This window comes from Nyctereutes procyonoides, unplaced genomic scaffold (genome assembly GCF_905146905.1).
Source record: "Nyctereutes procyonoides isolate TBG_1078 unplaced genomic scaffold, NYPRO_anot_genome, whole genome shotgun sequence".
NCBI classification, from domain to species: Eukaryota; Metazoa; Chordata; class Mammalia; order Carnivora; family Canidae; genus Nyctereutes; species Nyctereutes procyonoides.
The window spans coordinates 3,971,174-3,992,035 of record NW_026575020.1 but is presented as its reverse complement, the minus strand read 5'-3'; the positions used below and the strand labels follow the sequence as shown (position 1 = coordinate 3,992,035).

Here is a 20,862-nt window from a genome sequence, read left to right as displayed (position 1 = left end):
GGGCCTACTGCCATATTTCTTTTATTTTTTTAAAAATATTTTATTTGAGAGAGAGAGAGAGAGAAAGCATGAGTTAGGGGAACAGCAGAGGGAAAGGGAGCAGACTCTCCCCTGAGCAGAGAGTCTAATGAGGGGCTTGATCCCAGGACCCGGGGCTCAACCTGAGCCAAAGGCAGATGATGCTTAACCAACTGAGCCACCCGGACACCCCACCATATTTCTTTTCTTTGTATCTCATTTTCCTGGACTCAATAGCAAGAACAGGGACTATTTATGGGGGCAAGGGGAGATGCTCCTTAAGGACCTGGTCACAGGACAGGAGGGATGGTGCTTGCCATAGCAGAGCTAGGTGGTCTGGGATGGGGGTAGCGTATGCCAGGGTGGGCGTGTAGGGAAATACAGAAGAGTGCAGGAGGTCCGTAGGAAGAGCTCTGAATGGAGCTCGGGAACCTGGGTTCAAGTTCTATCATGGCCAAGAACTCCTAAGAGACCTCAGGTGAGTAATTTACCTCTCTGAGCCTCAGTTGACTTACCTGTACAACTGGTGGAATGTGACCTGACTAATCTTCCAGCTGTCCTCCAACTTGATTTATAAGTTGTAGGGGGATGGAAATGGGGCTAGGTAATTGAATTTGGTTTCCTTGTGGTTAGCAACTTTTTTTTTTTAGCTATCATGTATTAAACATTTCTTAATGATTATCCACAACACAACACTTCCATAAGGATTTCTAAGCATTTTTCATATATGTATTTATTTGCTCCTCACAACAGTCCTAGGAGGTAGGTGCTATGATTTTCCCCATCACACAGATTAGGAAACTGAAACACAGAGAGACTAAGTAAGGAGCCCAAGTAGCGCAGCTGAAATTCAAACCAGGCAGTCTGGCCGCAGAGCCCGTGCTCCTCATCACCACATTCAATATTCCAGGCACCGGGCTAGACGTTTGCCAAATCCTCTCCATTTTGCAGTTGAGAAATCTGAGACTCAGAGCAGTTGAGCAACAGCTGAAGGTCACACAGCTGGGAAGCAAAAGAGATGAGGTTCACAGTCAGCCAGGCTTCCGAGCGTCTGCTCTCCCTCATCCACCTCTCATCCATCCTGCCAGATCTTTAGGCCTCCCCAAGGCAAGTTTATCCAGTATCCTTATATTGCAATATCTCTTCAAGCAGGTCAGTTCCTTCTTCAGGGCCTCAGTTTCCCCATCTAGAGAATGATTGGGTTGGACCAGCTAATCTTTGAGGTCCCTCGCAGCTCTGTGAATCCACGATTCTTGAGGTTCAGTGCTTCTGGCTGGAAGGACAGACTTGCCCTGGGGCTGCATCCAGGGAGGCTGGGGATGGGAAACAGGGGGAGCTGCAAGAGGGGAGGAGGGGCTTTGGGGCCATGAGCCCAGGAAGATGGGGCAGTTGTATGAAACAGATGAGACGAGAGAGAGAGAGAGAGAGAGAGAGAGAGAGAGAGAGAGAGAGAAGCCCTGGGTGAGGGGGCTCCCCAGTGAGTCTGTTCCTTCCTCCTAGGGGTCCCCCCTAAGTTCAGGGGAGACACATGAGAGCACTGGGCAAGGGAGCAGTGGCCAGGCCAGCAAGGAGCCGAGATAGAGCAGTTTGGGGAATTAACATTGCTGGGGTTTTGCTGTCTTTGTAAATACTCAGAGATGTCCAATTACTTTAGAAAAATGTATTTGAAGCTGAGATGGCGTGTTTGTGCGGTTGGCCTGGCTTCCTGTTCATGAGCATTCCTTTGAATTCCTCCATTCAGGAGCTGAGGATCGGTTTCCTGCCTGTACCGCATTAGGATGTGTACACCAGTGGGCCCAGTGCTTCTGTGCTCCTCTCGGGGACCCCTCTCACCCCACATCTGTGCACACACAATCGCCACTGCACCTTTTAACATTCGATGCTGTTGCAACAGGCACTGCTCCACGCTGGCTGCGCCTGTGCTGGCTTTGCTTCCCCCGGGGTGTCTTGGCTGACAAATAATGCCCAGTGCATCCTGTGGAGGAGGGCAGTGTCATGTGCTTATTGTGAAATTAGAGAATGGGCTTCATCACCAGGCAAGCTCTCTTCACTTTGGAAAATTGATGGAATCACCTTTGCAGAGTGTCCCCACCCGTCTCCCCCTGCCAGGCCCCCAGCTCTTGCTGTGCTGGACCCTTCAGACAGCTCCTCATGCATCACAGCCTGGGCTAACCTCCTCTCTAGCTTGGGGGCATCAGAGCACCCCGATGGGACATGGATATAGGCAGGGGGTAGTGGTTGTCCCTTGATCCCCACTCCTCCACGATGGGTACATGGGTTGCTGCTGCAATAGGGATCAGGAGGGTGGGTCGTGGATGACCCTGGCTTTCAAGCTTCCAGCAAAAGGTGCAACCTATCACATGGGTGCCATCTCAAGCCTCCTTAATCCAGCACGCTGTGGTCTGCGTGCCCAGGGGGAGGCCTTCCCTCTAAACAACCAGGGAACTTGAAGGAAATGACAAAGCATCAGGGGCTCTGGTTTCAGACCGATGAGTAGACCAGTGAGTGTATGTTGCTAAAGGTCAGGGAGAGCTCCTAGCCATCGAGGTTATGGGGAAAACTCGGTTCTTTCCAAAGCTCAGCTCAGACCCGTGTCTCTGGGTCACTGCTGCTGGCACAGGCTTGGGGCCTCTCCCACAAATTCTGGAAGGGTATTTGCAAGATGGGCACCCTGGGCTCCCCCTCCCCCTGCCTCTTTCGAGCCTCTTGGGCCTATGTTGTTGGACAGGCTTGGAGAACACATCTTGGAAGACCTCACAGCTCTGATCACCTCTGAGAAATGAAGAGCAGGGAAAGGAGAGAAGTGGGGGCGGTCAGGTGGGAAGTCGGGGTTTGCAAAACAGGAACGCACCCATTGGCCGTTTACCAAAAAATTTCCCCCTTTCTTTTAAAGCTGTTGCTCCCTCAAGGGAAAACTTGTATTTGTGTGTGAGTAAGCTGTGCTGTCTTAATGAACTGAAAGCAGGACAGGATGAGAGTTTTTTTTTTTTTTTTTATCTTCACGACTAAGAACAAAAAGCAGCTCATTGGTCTTAGGCAGCCAGGGCTGTCACCACCCCCTGGCCCCTAACCTTCCTCCCTGCCCTCTCCTCCATCCGAGCAGAGTTGAGAGCTGAGAAGGGCTGGCCACACGTCATCCTCGCCCCAGAGTCCTGGCTGGGAGTGTGGCTTTGGCCAGGCAGAGGCGGCTGGCCGGGCCCGCAGGAAACACCACCCCTCCCTGAGGAGGGCCTCGGAGGGCAGCAGCCTGATGAGAGGTGGCAGGCGAGGGGCTGGTGTACTTTCAGGGAGGCCTGGAGGCTACCATTTCTTGCTGGCTCAGATGACAGTGGAAAAAGAGATGGAGGGAGGAATTCAGAGAGTTTGACCCATTGGCATCCCTCTTCCCTGCCAAGCCAAGTTGGGAAGTCTCCCCAGCATCTCTGGTCTCCGAAACAAAGCCCTGTTTTCTGGAAGACCTTGCTCCAGCCCTTGAATCTCAGGGAGGATGTCTTCCTAGGTTAGAAGGAGCTTCATTCAGAGGACTCGCCAGACTCCCTCCATCAGTCTACCCGTTACCAGCTCTCTCCCCTTCACTCTAAGCGTGGACTGTCTCCTGACTTCCACTTTTGGTTTTTGGTCTGGGGGACAACAGACACGTGGTTTCAGAGTGTTGCAGGATTTGGTATAGCTCATCGGTCACAATGCTTTGCAACCCGGGTGGAGGTAGCTAGGGACCGGGGTGAAGCCTGGGCCGCGGCACCAGCTTTCCCCACGAGATTAAAAACTTCACAGCCGGGACGGCCTTTCTTCCCTCTGCAGCTCTTGGTGCCCGAGTCATGGGCTGCCTGGATCCGGCCCAGGGGCCCTGGGAGAGGTCCCACTAGTCCCGGCGGAGGAGCCTCCTATGGGGAGAAGGTGGTGGTGGTCTCGGCCTCCACGCTCATGGAGGAGCGCCGGGTGTGGCGGCAGGAAGACCACTGCCGGAGCTGCTCCTGGCTCAGGCAGCCGAGGTCCTTGAAGAGCTTGAAGAGGTCGCTTCTGAACTTGACACCAATGAAGGCATATAAGAAAGGGTTGACGCAGCAGCGGACGCACGCCAGGCTGTAGGTGATGTCATAAGCGATGTTGAGCTGCTTGCTGAGCTCGCAGCTACCACTGCCAGTGATGTTGAAGTTGGCCACTGTCTGGGCCAGGATCACCCCGTTGTAGGGCAGCTGGAAGGCTATGAAGACCACGACCACGGCAATGATGACCTTGATGGCCTTGTTGCGCTCAAAGTTGCGTGCCTGGAGCAGGGTGCGGATGATGACGAGGTAGCAGAAGCTCATGGCCCCCAGGGGGATCAGGAAGCCCACCACCATCTGCGCCACCTGGATGGTGATCAAGGCTTCCACCTGATTGGTGTTGAGGGAGCACCGCAGTGCTTGCTCACTGCTGCTCTTCTGGAGGCCGCTGTACAGCAGCTCCGGGGTGGAGAGCACCATGGCCAGCATCCAGATGCCCACACAGGAGAGCTTGCTGATGAAAAGGACGCGGGCACGGTGGCGGTGGGCCGAGACGGCCTGGACGATGGCCACGTAGCGGTCGATGCTGATGCAAAGAAGCAGCAGCATGCCGCTGAAGAAGCTTATCTTGTAGATGCCAAAGATGATCTTGCAAACGTGGACGCCGAATGTCCAGGACTTGGCCGCGCTGTATGCCCAGAAGGGAAGGGTCAGGAGGAAGAGGATGTCCGCCATGGCCAGGTTGAGCAGGTACGTATCTGTCATGGTCTTGAGCCTCTTGAAATAGATGTAGGTCAGCACGACCAGCCCATTGCCCAGCAGGCCCATGAAGCAAATGATGGAGTACATGATTGGCAGGAACCAGGCTTTGAAGTTCCGCACGTCTTTCTTGAAGCATACAGACTCATACAGTGTATAGTCCACCGTGGTATTTTCTCCGATGTAGTCATCCGTGACCTCATCTTGGCACAAGCACACCTGCGGGGGAGGGGACAGGGCGACACAATCCAGCTTAGCTAAGTGGGATCCAGCTCAGCTCAGCTCAGCTCAGCTCATCTTGCTGCCCTGGGATTGTCCAGAGCACTGGTTTCAAATGTGGTACCTATCACGGGCATCATAGCATCACCTGCAAATTCTCAGACCCCACCTGAGACCTGCAGAATCAGAATCTTGGGGGTACGGGTGGGGCCCTGGAATCTATTTTTCTAAACTCTCCAGGTGGTTCTTTGGTTTGAAACCAGTGCTTCCCAAATTTTCACATGAATTACCTGGAGATCTTGTCAAAGTGCATGTCCTGATTTAATAGGCTGGGACCTGAGATTCTGCACTTCTCGTAAGTAGCCAAGGTCTGTTCTTGCCAACTCAGAGAGGCTTGACATGACATGCCCTGATGGTGGACTGGAAAGCGTCTGTGCTTTGGGGTCACATGAGCCTCGGGTCAGATAAACAGACTTCATCTCTGAGCCTCAAGTGGCCTCATCTGTGAAATGGAGATGACTACTGTCTCCCTCCCATGGCTGTGGTGAGGTGTGGAACCTCGGTTCTGGCACCTGGAAACTCCAGGAGAGTCGGAATGTGTGTCATTCATCTTGAGCCTCCTTTAGAATCAGCTAGAAAGAGTTTTCCAGGGAGCCTACAAAATACTTTGGCTTTTGAGGGAAAATCCACATCGGGGTTAAGGTTGAGGAGGGCCTGGAGCCAGTAGAGAGGAAGGCACATGCTCTGTTTAGAAGCCTGGAAACCCTGGTTTGGGGTGAGCTGCTGTGACATTGGGTGGTGAGTGACTTGCAGAATTCTGCAGATCCCTGGGGCCCGAGGCACCGAGGCGCCGAGGCACCATGCCCGGCACACAGCAGGGGCTCAGGCAACGTGGGCCCAAGCTCACAGAACTGCACAACTGTGACAGGAGGGGATAAGGCACCGCTGGGCCACTGCCTCCTCGGCAGTGATGGAGTCCTCCCTGCACCCCAGGAAGAGCGTGTGGCTGTCTCCCACTCTCCCGCTGCGCTGCTCCCACCCTCTTCCCCTACCTCTCTGTCTCTCTCTTCCTCGCAGTCTCTTCCGGCAGATCCCAATCAGCCTGGCTCAGCTGCTCAGGGCTTTTTTTAGCCCATCTGCAGGGCAAGGTGAAGGTTCAGGCAGCCTGCTGTGATTTTATCAATGAAGGAGGGCACAGGCCCCTGTGCCTCTGTGCACCGTGGAGGCTGAGCCTGTGCAGGCTGGCAGCTGGGCTGCAAGACGGCTCACGGGCCCTCCTCTGGGAATTGGGCTCTGGGCAGCTCAACCTGATGGGTTTGCATGCAAGACTGGGGAGCTGGAGGGACATCAGAGATGAGGACAGGAGGTTTTTGGAGAACCTCACTCAAGGTCACACAGCCAGAGTGGAACCCAGTCTTTTCCTCACATCCTGTCTCTGTCTTTACCACTTCCAAATGCTGAATTTATCAGTCACAGAATGAGGACAAAATGATATCCAGAAGCCTTTTCTTTGGGCACTGCTATCTTGAGAAAAATCAGCGGTAACCCTCTTTCCCTCATCTGGGAATGACCACAGCCTGGGAGTCCTGAAGACCCTGGCTGTTCTTGGCACCCATGGTCAGTCTCACAGTTTTAAGTCCGGGGTCCCTGGACATAAAGGGGTACACCCAGCCTCTGTGAAGTGTGCTCCGTACCACCCTGTCCTGCCTTCTTTTTCCACCCTTTACTACTTCCGGACTCCTTGATGCCTCTGCAGCCCACAGCTGCACCACATCCTGCCCCATCTGAGCTACCCCATCCCCCCAAGTAAAGAGAAGAATGAGCCCCAGCTGTCCCTCATCACCTCCCCAACCTTCCAGCCTCCACTTCTAGCAATACAGCCCCTCCCAGGTCCTGGAAATGGGAAGAAAGAGGGGAGGGAGTGGTGATGGGGAAGGGGGCCAGGCTGTAGGCTGTAGCCCAAGCTCCAGGGGGCCTCTGGGATGGGGTTTTGGGAACAGTGCCCAGCTTGGGGCCTGCCTCTGGCCAGAGCTCCTGGAAAGCTGCCCCTCTGGCCTCCAGACTTGGGGAAGAGCCAAATTCTGAAGGACTACCTCCAGCTCTGGCCTTGGCCTCCCCCTCCCCCTCCAAGAGAGCTCCCACCCCCAACAAATGGCAGAGAGGAGACTATGAGTTACAGTTTCTTCTAACTCTGGCACTTGGTGGGGCCAGATTTCCTGTCTCCATTCCTGGGATTGAGAAGCAGAACATTGTAAACTGGGGGACTTTGCTCCTGCAGAGTTTGGGCCCTTATAAAGTATGTGCACTACCCCCACCCCCAGGTCCTGGGCTCCATCCTTCCTTCCTTCCCCACTAAGTGGGGCTCAAATGGGCCTCTTTATTTCACAGAAAGGACTGGAGCTTCCAGGGGAGGCTTTGGCTGGACACTGGAGGAGGGAGACGGCTTTGGGATGATAGGATAGTAACCCATCCACCAGATGAAAGTTTCTTCCCTCAGCTCATGTATGAAGTTTTGCACGCATGGCTGTGCACATGTCTGCACAGACTCCAGTGACCTCACAGCCTTTGCTTTGTGCAGTTTCTCTCCATAAACTCAGACGGGGCTCGCATTTCTGTATCCTGGATGGGGATAGTGGAAGTAGGGTGGGATGATGATGGTATCTTACTTTCCTCTGTGTTTTCATTTAAATGGAGGTGAGGACATTCAGAGACCATGTATGGCTTTGTAGGGTCACTCAGCAGATGGAGATGGGCAGCCATCAGCTTAAGGAGTGGAGTGTTTGTGTCTGGATCTATCTTCTTCCAGCAAGTGCCCACCTCCTCCTCAGGACCCTGGAGCTGGGGAGGGGTGGGCTTGGGGAGGGCGGGAGGGGGAGTGTGTGGAGAAGGGAACAGAGATTTTCTTGGCCACAGATCTCACCTGGAAAATGACAAGGAGAGCCACCACCAGCAGGCTTTTCATTGGTTTCCCTGCAGGAGACAAGGGGAGAAAGTTGATGCTTGGAGGGGACAGCTCTTTGTTATGAAAGAAAGCCTTAGGGAGGGGTGGGAACACTGTTGAGAACTTTCATCACAAGCCCCAGGCACCACGCTTGCCTGGGGCATCAGAACCAGATTGTGCCTTGAAGTGCCTGGCTGGCTGCCCAGTCTTGCCGCCTTCACCTCCTCTTCCTCCACTCTGAGGTCCCACAAAGGAGTGGGATTGGAATGCAGGGCAGCCCCTGCTCCCCACCCCCTTCGTGGCTCTTCAGGGCATCTTCTGGAGTTAGAAAGTCCACCCTGGTCCACACCACTCCTCAAGGCTGAGTTTTCAAATGACCCTGACTCCTGAGTCTGAGGGGCCCCTCCCACTTTGGGTTATGTGGGAAGCAAGGCCCTGAGGTGGTGGTGATAAGGGTGTGCCTGCGTGCGTGGGTGCGTGAGTGTGTGCATGTGTGTGTCCTGCACTGCTCTTGTGCCAGGAGCCATCGAGGAACATTTTTCCTGCATCCAGCCCCATCTGCTGCCCTGAATGTCTTCTGGGGAGGCCAGCTAAGGAAATAGGCTGATATCACAGGACTAGGTGGAGGAGTGTGGTTATTTCCTGGCATCTCAAGGATGGGAAAGTGCTTCAGGGACCCATCTGCTCCCCATAACCCCTCATTCAACTGACATTCATTAAGGCCACCTGGGGGTTTACTTGGTCTAATCCTCAGCCTGCCTGTGGAACAGGGACCTCTTCCCTTTTATCCAATGCAGGTCCAGAATAAAAAAGGCACCCAGGAATTATGTCTTGATGAATGAATGAATGAATGAATGAGTGAATGAATGCCTGCTTCCCCTTCTTCCAGGAGAGAGAGCACCAGGGTGGCCTGAGGGGATGCTGTCCTATGACAGTGTGATACAATAGAGACTGTTCTCTGAGGTAACTACCCTTTTTGCTTCACTGAAGTGTGTACGTATGTTTGTTCTTTAACTTGTTTTTTTTAAAGATTTTATTTATTTATTCATGAGAGACAGAGAGAGAGAGAGACAGAGAGAGAGAGACAGAGAGAGAGATGGAGAGGCAGAGACACAGGCAGAGGGAGAAGCAGACTCCGGGACTCCAGGATTCTGCCCTGCATGGAAGGCAGGCGCTAAACTGCTGAGCCACTCAGGGATCCCCTTTTCTTCAACTTGTTTCTAATCTAGGGCCTTGTGAGATGTGGGAAGATACTCAGCTCCGGAAAGGGACCCGGCCCGGCCTACATTCTGGAAGTCAGGAGGCTCTCTTGAGTCTGAGCAGCAGGCAACAGGTTGAGACTCTGGGTTAGCAGAGGCCTGGTGTGCTGTGGACAGAGGACGGGCACCTGGCTGCTCACAGTTCTCCTTTGAGGCTGAGCTGAGGGCTGGAGTGGGAATTTATCTCCTCTGAGGACTGAGCAGGGAAGACTGTGCACAAGATAATTTATGTAGGAGTCTTCTCTCACCTAACTATCTGGGAGTACCCAGAGGGCAGGAGTTGTGCTTTCTTACCTTTGTATAACCTAACCCTCAAGCTCCCAGCCAGGGCCTGGCCCACATGTCAGTAACCGGGGGATGCCACAAATGAATGCCAAGGCAGAGCTTGCAGGCTGGTCGCACCTTCAGTCTTAACAGAGACAGAGTAATGTTTGGAACTCTGTTTCAAGCACCTTCTGGAAGCTGGGGGCCCTCTTTCAGCAAGCAGGGTGTTCTGCTTCCCCAGTGGAAACAGCAGCGTGGCCAGTGATTCTGTCCTTGGCCACAGCACCACCTGCTGGAAGTCCCTCTGCATGACACCCAATTCACAGTATGCTCCAGATGGAGCGCCTAAGGTGGGGAATTCTGGGCTTAGGGGTTCCTGGGCAAAGGAGGAAGGGCTTCAAGCCACATAAATAGATAAGCATTTCTTCCACTGCAATCAAGTTATACTGCACGCTACTGCTAGATACGTCTTTCTAAGGCAGAGCTCTGATGCCAGCCCTCGCCAGTCCTCCTCCTAAATCCTGAGGACTTCTCTCTCCAGCCCTAAGGAGGAAGCCCCCAAAGCTCAGTATGACAGTCAAGCTCCTCACTGCCTCTTGCACCTGCCTTCTTAGTTGTGTCTTCTCTTTCTGAGGACAGGTACCCACTGTCCTATTGGCCCCAAGTATCTGCAGTCCTAGAATAAATGGTTGTGCAACATTCTAGCTTCCTTCTCCCGTCCTCCTTCCTTGCTGAATTACCCCCGGGAGACCCTGCTTAGTCCCACATCTCTACCTTAACCATGCTAGAGTTCAACACACTACTCATCCTCCACTGATTCATCCTTGGTGTGAAGTGCTCTTTAAACATGTACAAATCTTTCGTTACTCTAGAGAAAGCCTACTTTGACTGTCAGTGAGAACTGAGAAACCTCAAAGTTTTGATAAGTCACAACGGGTAAGATACAAGGAGTAAGAACTGTTTCTGTTTCACTCTATCAACCCCTTCTCTTGGGCCCTGTCCCATTTCTTTGCCACTGATGGAGGGGAGGGGAAAGGAGGTGCAACCTGTGCTGTGTGTGTGTGTGTGTGTGTGTGTAGATGACTTCTTATTCCAGGTGTGTTGGAAGTGGAGGATGAATTAGGATTCGTAGTCCAAAATAGGACATTTTCAAGAAAGGTAACCAAATGGGAGTTTAGGGGAACTCTGGTGTGTGGCAGGAGCCTGGTCAGCAGCCATGAGTCAGATCATTCCTGTCTGTTGCAAAGTCATAAAGTGACAGGTCTTGGGCAGCAGCTTGGGTAAGGCCACTGTAGTTGGGAATCTTGGGGGTTGAGAAGTAGATGACTTATATGTTGGGTATTTTCTGGGTTCTTGAGTTTCGAGTAATAATCATAACAAAAAAAAATTCCCTAGAACTCCAATTTAGCTCTCAGCAAGGGAAGCTGCCTTCTCATCTGGGAGGAGGGGATTGCCAGGTGGATTTGATCTCCCAAATTTCAAACATTCATCCCCATATTTTCCAGTGCCTCTAGGGGATCATGGCTGCCCATTACATTAGCTGGCCCCCAAAGCCACCCCAGACTTTTTCTTTCTGGAATTCCTCACCTGTCACAACTTTTTTTGTGTGTGTATGTGGGGGTGGGTGGGTGGGTGAATGTAATGGGAAGTGGGGAAGAAGCAGGAAAGCGGTAGGAGATTTGGAGGTGAGAAGCCTGGGGGACCCCTCTTTCAGATAATAGGCAGAGATGGAGGACAGCTGGTTGAGCCTTGCAGTCACTATGATATCAACTCCCTTACCCAGTGATATAATGCAAATCCAGTGAGCTCTCTCTCACTTTGCACCAAACTGTCCCATGTATGATCATTTCATCATCACAAAAGCCCTGAGGTAGGCATGACTGTAATCTCCATCTAAGTACTGAGACAACTGAAGCCTAGTGAGATTAGCAAGTCTCCCAGAGTCTCACAGTTGGCCAGTAGTGGAGCTGGGCTTTAAATCCTTTGGTCTCCAGAGACCATACTCCTAACCTGCCTTTTGTGCTGCCTCGTGATCTTTGTGTATCTCTCCCTCATAACGTCCTGTGAGCGATGCCTTGTGATTCTCATGCTATGTTCCAGAAAATAGAGGCCCAGAGGGGTTAAGGCACTTGCCTGGGGTCACACAGCTGCTAAGAGATGGATCTGAGATTTGACTGGAACTCTCACTACTTGTCACATTAGGTCTCTGAGGAGTCCTCTGTGTAGAGGGGCCTCTGAGGAGCGAGTGTGACGGGGAATCCTCACTTTCCCACATCCCGGGGGGTCATCCAACTCTGTTGCTTCTAACCCCTAATATCCCAGAGCCGGCCCCACCTCTGCCCTGACATCAGCCATTGCTGCCACAGAACTCCTTCTGAAAGGCAACTCGTGTCCTTTAACTCACCTGACTGAAAAATAAAAAGCTTTGCTGGCTCCCCATCACTTTCAGGATGAAGCACACACCCCTCAGCAATACCACACATCATCTTAAAGGCTGGTCCTGCCTGTCCCTCTAGTCTTCCTTCTTACCTTTCTCCTTGGCCTGGCCAGGTTGTCAACACCCCCTCAACTTGCTTCTTCCTTGCTTCTGTTAGCTTTGGTCAGAGCTGGCTGGCTGGGAGGCCACAGGCTGAGTCCCCAGGCTATTCTGCTTGGCTACCTTGGATTTTCTTTCTTTCTTTCTTTCTTTCTTTCTTTCTTTCTTTCTTTCTTTCTTTCTTTCTTTCTAAGATTTTATATATCTATTCATGAGAGACACAGAGAGAGGCAGAGACATTGGCAGAGGGAGAAGCAGGCTCTATGCGGGGAGCCTGATTGGGGACTCGATCCCAGTACCCTGGCATCACGACCTGAGCCGAAGGCAGGTGCTCAACCACTGAGCCACCCAGGCTCCCCAGCTACCTTGGATTTTCAAAACATTGGATTTGAATGACTTTAGGTGTGGCTTGCACCCTCTGGCTTGCTCTGCTCCCCTCCACTTACTACACCTCACACCCCTTCCCTCGTTTGTCTGGTTGGCCTCTGATGGAAATCAAGTCTGTGATCCCTGCTGCATCCTGCATCCCTAGTTCGTCCTTATCTGGTTGGGTAACTTTTATACGCCTTTGAAAGCCCAACTTCAATGCCCTTCTGACCCATGTTCACTAATTTACTTTGAGCTTACCACGTGGCTCCCCCTCAGCCCATCAGCACTGAATCTCCCTCTATCCAATGGCTTTTTGACATGTGCATCTCTCCTCTTGCAAGACTGGTCATGCCCAAACTTCCCACTCAATGATAGTTGACCAGAAGAAGATACCTCAGAGCAGAGATTTTCCCAGCAGCTCCCCGAGGCTGCAGGACTCCCCTCGTCCCCAGCCATGCTCCCAGGCCAGGGGGCTTTGGACCTGTGTTCCTTTAGCTTCCCTCTGCCACCATTTCAGGCCAAGTTAGGAGAGAGTAAGTCTCTCACAGGCTCATTTTTTTCTTTTCTCTATTTTGGAGAATTCTGAGGTCTTAAGACTCCTCTCTCAAAGGTGGGGAGGGCGCCTCCGGGCTGCTCATTCAAATCATGAAAGAGACCAACTCAGCCCCGCTTTGGTGTTTTCATTTTGTGTAACAGAAACTCTGCCTCCTCATCCACCTCTTGCTCCCTGCTGGGCAGACAAAGAGAGAAAAACAGATCGTTCATGACCCACCTGCCCTCCCAACGGCCCAGAGTCCGTTCTGAGCAAAGCGTCTCTCAGTGGCTTCCCTTCCTACCAGTAGTTTAGATTTAGCCGTTGGGGTTCTCTCTCGGGTTGAGTGAGGCAGGCGACAACATCCCTTTCTCCTAAACCAGAGGTTATCCTCCCTCCCCGCATCAAAGCCTGTGAGGCTAGCACCCCAAACTCAGGTCTGGGGGGAGACCCTCAAGGGGTAGACTAGACTGGAGCTGGTTTTCAGAAGCCCACGAGCCAGTTGGTGTGTACATCCCTCCCTGACTCCGTGTTCAGTCATTTCATGCCTTGAAATAGTCTGAGCTTAAAATCAACTGGGGGAGGGGGAATGGGGAGGACGGCAGGGAAGAATTTACACTATAGAAATTGGCAAGAACTAGCAATTGGGGCTCTTCCTCCTTCTCCAGGAGAGCAGGTTTTCCAACATTTCCCAGCATACCACTGGGACACTGCTTGGTTTCCTTCATGGAGATCACACAGAGGGTCAGGAACCAGTCCTCAGTGGGTGATGCCTGCATTCTATGATTGTGGTTAAGTGGGATGGGGGTCTGGGGAGTGAGATTAGGGAGCGGGCCGCTGGGAATACAGGCAGTTGGGAGCGATTTTTAAAAACTAAAATCAACTCTGAGTTCTTGATGCCATTCATTCATTCATTCATTCACTCCACAAACTTTCTGCTCACCCCACCCCCTCTTCCCCCAAGCATCTGAGATGGAGATGCAAGGATCAGTCTCCACCTCCCAGGTTGGGTGGCTACCTTAACCCCTTTCCAGGTGATCGCTGGGCCCACCTGGAGTTCTGGGTAGGTCGAGGGTAGACAGAATCAAGGCAAGAGGCTGTGGTGTGGTGGGAGGAGTATGAGGACAGCACAGGGCGCACCAGTGAACCTTCACTTTTTAAAGCCAACCTCTTGCGGCTTTGAGGCCGCCGTGGTGCTTTGCTTGCTGGTGAGAATGAACCATCCAGGAACTTGGCCCTTTGTGGCCTCAGTCGGGTCTGATTTCACAGCTGAGATTTATAAATGGGGTGTCCAGAGGTGGACGTACACCTCAGAACCTTCTCAGAACTTCTTTTGTAATCCTTCTTGTTAAAAGGGTTGAACTGAGGATGGGCTTTTTAAAGGGAAGAGCCATCTGCCAGGGCAGAAAAAGTAAAGAAGTGAGGCAGGGACCAAGCTGGAGGCTTGGGCTGTGACTTCTCTGAGGTGAATGCCCCACTGCTGTCCTGTTTCCTGTTGCCCACCTACCCTTTAACTGGTGAGAGGCGGCAGCAAAGCCAGGGGGATGTATGGCCTGCTTGCCTAGTCCTGCTGGCACAAAGTGTCACCTTTCATTTGCTCCTAAGGGAACAGAACTTCTGATCCCTGCTTAGCAGGTGAGAAAGGTAGAAAGCAGAGGAAGGAAGAGGAATGGAGGGTTTGGAACCCACTGAGGACTTTGTCCCTGATGAAACAGGTCCCAGGGAACCTCACCCGTCACCCCAACCTGAGATGAAAACAGGCACCCTCTTGGGCCACCTGGGTGGCTCAGTGATTGAGCATCTGCCTTTAGCTCAGGTCATGATCCCGGAGCCCTGGGATTGAGTCCGGCATCCGGTTCCCCACCGGGAGCCTGTTTCTCCCTCTGCCTATGTCTCTGCCTCTCTCTGTGTGTCTCTCATGAATAAATAAATAAAATCTTAAAAAAAAAAAAAGAAGACAGATACCCTCCATATCACCACCAACCCCAGCCCTGCAACCTTCTCCAGTCCCTACTATTCTAGAAAGACACAACCTCGCCACTCTCCTCCCCTTCTTTCCTGGTACCAGTGGTTACCCCTTTCCCCAGGTCTGAAAGGTGCATCCATTGTGTCTGGGAGAACAGAGTGGCATTCTCTGGAAGCAGACAGATTCCCACCAAGGCAGAACCCAATTTCTCTGGGAGGCTCCCCCATGCCTTCCATCCCCCTCTTCCACCTCAAAGTCCAGTTGGATGTCAGAATGACCCAGAACTGCTCTTTCTCGCATAGGGAGGTTCACTCACCCAGGTCCATGACACTCTTTGGGCAGCTGAAACCACACAGGAAGGCTGTGCCGAGTCTTGAGCTCCCACTGTCTGGGGAGGAAGTGCTTTTAAGTTGTGAGAGGAGCCACCCTTTTCTGTGCCCCTCCTACCCCATCTCTTCCCTCCAATCCGAACTTAAAACCAGGGTGCCTACAGTGCTTTCTAGAACCAAGATGAGAAGGTGACAGTGACAGCCCACTCACTGGTCATAGGATCATGAATCATCAGGTTATTTGTATTCAAAAAGCCCCCTGTGTAGCCCAGCAGACAAGGATCCCAGCCCAAGGTGAGAGAATAAGGGCCAGTTATTGGTTTGATGCATGTCTATAGCCTGAATACAACGGGCCAGGGATTCAGAGGTTAGTGAGGGATTATCCCCATCCCTCCTTGGTCCTGCTCAATGTCACAGAAAACTACATTTCTCAAACTATTCTGCCTTCCAGCTTCTTGGGTATGTTTGGCCAATGGGAGATACTGACAGACGAAGGTATGTCGTAATGTTTCTGGCAGGCTTATTGAGATATAGCTCACATATAAATTTAAAATTCACCCTTTTAAAGTGTACCAATTACTAGTTTTGTATAGTCACAGAGTTGTGCGACCATTGTCACCATCAATTTTAGAACATTCATTTTATTACTTGCCTCTATTCATCAACAATGATGCCCTATCTCCCCTCCAACCCTAACCTTGCCCCCAGCCTCCGGTAGCCACCAATCTTTCTATCTCTGTAGATTTGACTCTTGTAAACACTTCACATAAATAGATTTATATAATATGTGGCCTTTATGCCTGGCTTCTTGCACTTAGCATAGTATTTTAAAGGTTCATCTATGTCTCATATCCTCCTTGCTTTTTTATGGCTCAGTAATATTCCATCATATGGATATAGCACATTTTGTTTATCCATTATCAGTTTAACGTTTGGATTGTTTTGACTTTTGGCTCTTATAAATAATGCTATGAACATTCATGTACAAGTTTTTGTGTGGACAAATGTTTATATTTTCTCTTGGGTACATACCTAGGAGTGGAATTGCTGGGTCATATGGCAATTCCATGTTTAACAGTTTGTTTATTTTTAAAAGATTTTATTTATTTATTCATGAGAGACACAAAGAAAGGCAGAGGCAGAGGGAGAAGCAGGCTCCTTGCAGGGAGCCTGACACGGAACTCGATTCCTAGACCCCAAATCAGACCCCAGGTCAAAAGCAGATGCTCAACCCTGAGCCACTCGGGGGGGGGTCCCTTTTTTTTTTTAAGGATTTGTTTATTTAAAAAAAAAGGATTTATTTATTTGACAGAGGAAGAGTGTGTGTGTGTGCGTGTGTGTGTGTGTGCGCGCAAAGGAGGGAGGGATAGAGACAGAGGGAGAGATCTCAAGCCGATTTCACACTAAGCGCAGAGCCTGACACGAGGCTTTATCTCATGACCTCGAGATCATGAGTTGAGCTGAAGTGAAGAATTGCTTAACTGAGCCACCCAGGTGCCCCTCATGTTTAACATTTTGAAGAACAAACTATTTCCCAAAGTGGCCTCATGATTTTACATTCTTGTATGTAATATATGAAGGTTTCATATAGGGTTGAATATATAGAGGATCTTTGGCAAAACCTGTTATTGTCTTTTTGATTCTAGTTTTCTAGTGGTTATGAGATGGTATCTCATTGTGGTTTTGATTTGCATTATCCTAATGATGTTGAGCACCTTTTCATGTCCTTATTGACCATCTCTGTATTTTCTTTGGAGATATGTCTGTTTAAATCATTTGCCCACTTTTATTTTTTATTTTATTTTTAATTTTTAATTTATTATTTATGATAGTCACACACACACAGAGAGAGAGAGGCAGAGACACAGGCAGAGGGAGAAGCAGGCTCCATACACTGGGAGCCCGACGTGGGATTCGATCCTGGGTCTCCAGGATCACGCCCTGGGCCAAAGGCAGGCGCCAAACCCCTGCGCCACCCAGGGATCCCCATTTGCCCACTTTTAAACTTTTTTTTATTGGCAGTTGTAAGAGTTCCTTATGTATTCTAGATACAAGTCCTTTATTGAATATATGACTTGTAAATATTTTCTTTCATTCTGTGAAATATCTTTTCACCTTCTTGATGGTGTCCTTTGAAGCATATAACTTTAAAGTTTTAGGGCCCAATTCATTTATTTTCTTTCATCACTTGTGCTCTTGGCATTCTATCTACAAAACCATTACCTAATTCAAGTCCAAGAAGATTTAATTTATTCCTATGTTTTCTTCTGAGAGTTTTGTACTTTCAGCTTTAACATTTAGCTCTGATCCATTTTAAGTTAATTTCTAGATCTGTTCCTTTGTATTCTCAGTATGTTAGAATTTGTTAAATGTTTCTTCTGAGTTTACCTTGTTTTTTTTTTTTTTGTCTTTTGTTCAATTAAATATGGTGTATTATGTAGATTGATTTTTGTATGTTGAACCAACCTTGAATTCCTGGGATAAATCACTGGGTCATGGTGATTTTTTTTTTTATATATGTTGCTGGATTGGGGTCTTAATATTTTGTTGAGGATATTTTTGCATCTATATTTATAAGGGATAATTGTAGTTTTATTTTCTTGTGATGCCTTTGTGTGGTTTGGATATCTGGATAAGTCTAGTTAAAGATCTGCCAATTTTGTTAATCTCTTCAACATACTAATTTTTGGTTTTACTGATTTGGTTTTACTGATTTACTTTTTCCTATTCTCTATTTCGTTTGGTTCCATTCTTGTCTTTACTACTTCTTTTCTTCTGCTTGATTCAGGTTTAGTTTGGTCTTCTTTTTCTGATTTCTTTTTTTTTTAAAGATTTTATTTTATTTAATCATGAGAGATACAGAGCAGGAGAGAGAGAGACAGAGACACAGGCAGAGGGAGAAGCAGGCTCCATGCAGGGAGCCCGATGTGGGACTCGATCCCGGATCTCCAGGATCATGCCCTGGGCTGCAGGCGGCGCTAAACCGCTGCGCCACTGGGCTGCCCCTTTTTCTGATTTCTTAAGGTGAAATGTTAGGTTCTTTATATGAGATCTTTCTTCTTCTTTTTTCCTTTAAGATAGGCATTTATAGCTATATATTTCCAAGCACTTACTTAGCTGCATCCCATAGGTGTTGATATATTGTGTTTTCATTTTCATTCATCTCAAAGTATTTTCTAATTTCCCTTATGAATTCTTTGGTCCATTGATTGTTTAGGAGTGTGCTGTTTGATTTCCATATATCTGTGGATTCTTAAATTTTCCTTCTGTTATTTTTAAAAATTTTAAAGGAGATTTTCCTCTTTTTTAAAAAAGATTTTATTTATTTCTTCATGAGAGAAAGAGACAGAGGCAGAGGCATAGGTAGAGGGAAAAGCAGGCTCCCTCCAGGGAGCCTGATGCAAGGCTTTATACCAGGACCCTGAGGTCACCACCTGAGCCACAGGCAGATGCTCAACCACTGAGCCACTCAGGTGACCCTTTTCCTTCTGTTATTGATTGTGGTCAGAGAATTTAATTTATATGATCTCAATTCTTTTAAATTTATTGAGATTCATATTATATCCTAAATGAGGTCTATCTTGGAGAATGTTCCATGAATACCTGAAAATAATATGTATTCTGCTGTTGTTGGGTGAAGTAGTCTATAGTAGCTGTCAGGCCCAGTTGATTTATAGTGTTGTTCAAGTTTTCTGTTGCCTTATTGATCTACTTCATGGTTGTTATATCCATTATTAAAAGTAGAATATTGAAGTCTCCAACCATGATTGTTGAATTGTATATTCCTCCCTTCAATTCTGTCAATGTTTTCTTCATGTGTTTTGGCTCTGTGTTTTAGGTACCTATGTGTTTGTTACATCTTCTTGACAGATTGACCTTTTTATCATTATAAAATGTTCTTCTTTGTCTCTATAATCAATTTTTGTCTCAAGGTCTATTTTGTCTGATATCAGTATAGTTTTTCAAACTCCTCTTGGGTGTTGTTGGGGCGGTATAGCTTTTTCCATCACAGGGATGTTTCCTTCTCTGCTTCTGGTAGCATCCCCAGTGGTAGCTACCTGTCTGTGATCCTAGAGTCCATCAGCCAGCCCCTACCTCTGTGGTACCAGCACCAGATAAGTATCCCCACCTTGGCCCCAGCTTCTGCCCTAGTTTCTGAGCTCTGGTAATACTATCTTCTCCCTGTGTCCCTTCAGCTCCAGGGAATACTGGCAACTTCCTGCTGTTATTAATCTCTTGGTGGCTTCAGAATGCTTTGTTAGACTTCTCAGCTTTTCCATCACCTGCATAACTGGCTTCCTATATTATTTTTTATAAATCTTTTATTTATTTATTCATGAGAGACACACAGAGAGAGGCAGAGACATATGCAGAGGGAGAAGCAGGCTTCCTCTGGGGAGCCTAATGTGGGACTCGATCCCAGGACCCTGAGATCACGACCTGAGCCAAAGGCAGATAGTCACTGAAATACCCAGTGCCCTGGCTCCCTCTATTAAATTGCTTTGTTTTTAATACCTAGAGTGAGTCTTGTTTGCTTCAACCTTGACTGATACAAGATGCTTCCTGTCCCCAAAAAGTTTTTTTTCCCCAAAAAGTTTAAGGTACAGAAGAAATTAAGGTGAGATTATACCCCTGTTCCTTACAATTATGACCAAGACCAAGCATAACATGATGCTTTACCTAAAATAAGGGAAAGAAATCCAAGATTGCATAGTGCAGGAAGGCAGATGGACATGTAGATAGAATAGAGTTTCTTCTCCCCAAACTGATGAACATTCTGTTGGTGTGTAGTGCCATGAGCTTAGTCCCCTGGATGATCGTGGGCAAGTTGCTTCCCCTCTCTGGGCCTTATTTTTCTCAAGTGTAAAGTGGGGAGATTGGGCTGCCTCGCAGACACCTATGCTTTGGCATCTGAGACTGAAGTGCAGGACTTTTCTTGTGGCATCCTGGTTATTGCTTAACCACTCCCGTTATCCCAAATCTCCCAAATGGAAGCATGAGAAGACCTCATTGAACCTTCCCTCCAGGCCAAAGGTTTTGACTACTCTCATCATTGGCATTTGGAGCCCATTTGCTTTCAGGGATATAAGAAATCTCTTGAATTAGGTGGAAAGGACTCTTAGGGGTTATATCTAGGCAGGGTGTTGGTAAGGAAGAGCAGGCAACTTTAACTTGGAATTATTCCAGAAGCTTCCTCCTGCAGCCCTTTTCCATGTGCCAGATGCTTCTAAGAAAAAACTGAGAGGCATAAGACCTGTGTTCCAGCCTTGCCTCTGCTGTAACTTTGGGCAAGTCAACTCCTCTCTCTAGTTCTTGGCCGCCCAACTGAAAATCATGGGATTGGACCACTTAAGGTCCAGGCTCTCTTTTCAGGATATTTCTTATTATCCCCAAGGATTCTCTGGCTGATATAGACCCTCATAGAAGGTACAAAAGTATACTGGGAAGGACTGGAGAATTTTGTGGCAGATGCAGCACGTTGTTGGGGTAGAGGGATAAGGGGCTGCTCATTCTGGTCTCCTTAGCAGCCTCTGCCTGATGCTAAGTGGTGGTGCTCATTCCAAACACTTTTCCTCCTCTCCCTGTCCTGCCCAGCCCCTTTGACTCTGGCTATGTGGACATTGCATGTTGTGGTCTGGAAGACTCCAGTTTCAGTTTCTGGTCTCTGAGCAAGACCATGGGGA

General features: G+C 49.2%; 1 protein-coding gene across 1 annotated transcript; it reads right to left on the bottom strand.

Annotated features, from left to right (window-relative positions):
* Positions 1-3,902: 3,902 nt before the first annotated feature.
* Positions 3,903-7,947, bottom strand: CCR7 (C-C motif chemokine receptor 7). The gene is made up of 2 exons (XM_055333041.1): positions 7,903-7,947; positions 3,903-4,982 (listed from the first exon to the last, which is right to left on the bottom strand). The coding sequence occupies exons 1-2, from the start codon at positions 7,942-7,944 to the stop codon at positions 3,903-3,905; spliced, it is 1,122 nt and encodes a 373-aa protein (XP_055189016.1). The 5' UTR covers positions 7,945-7,947.
* Positions 7,948-20,862: the final 12,915 nt, after the last annotated feature.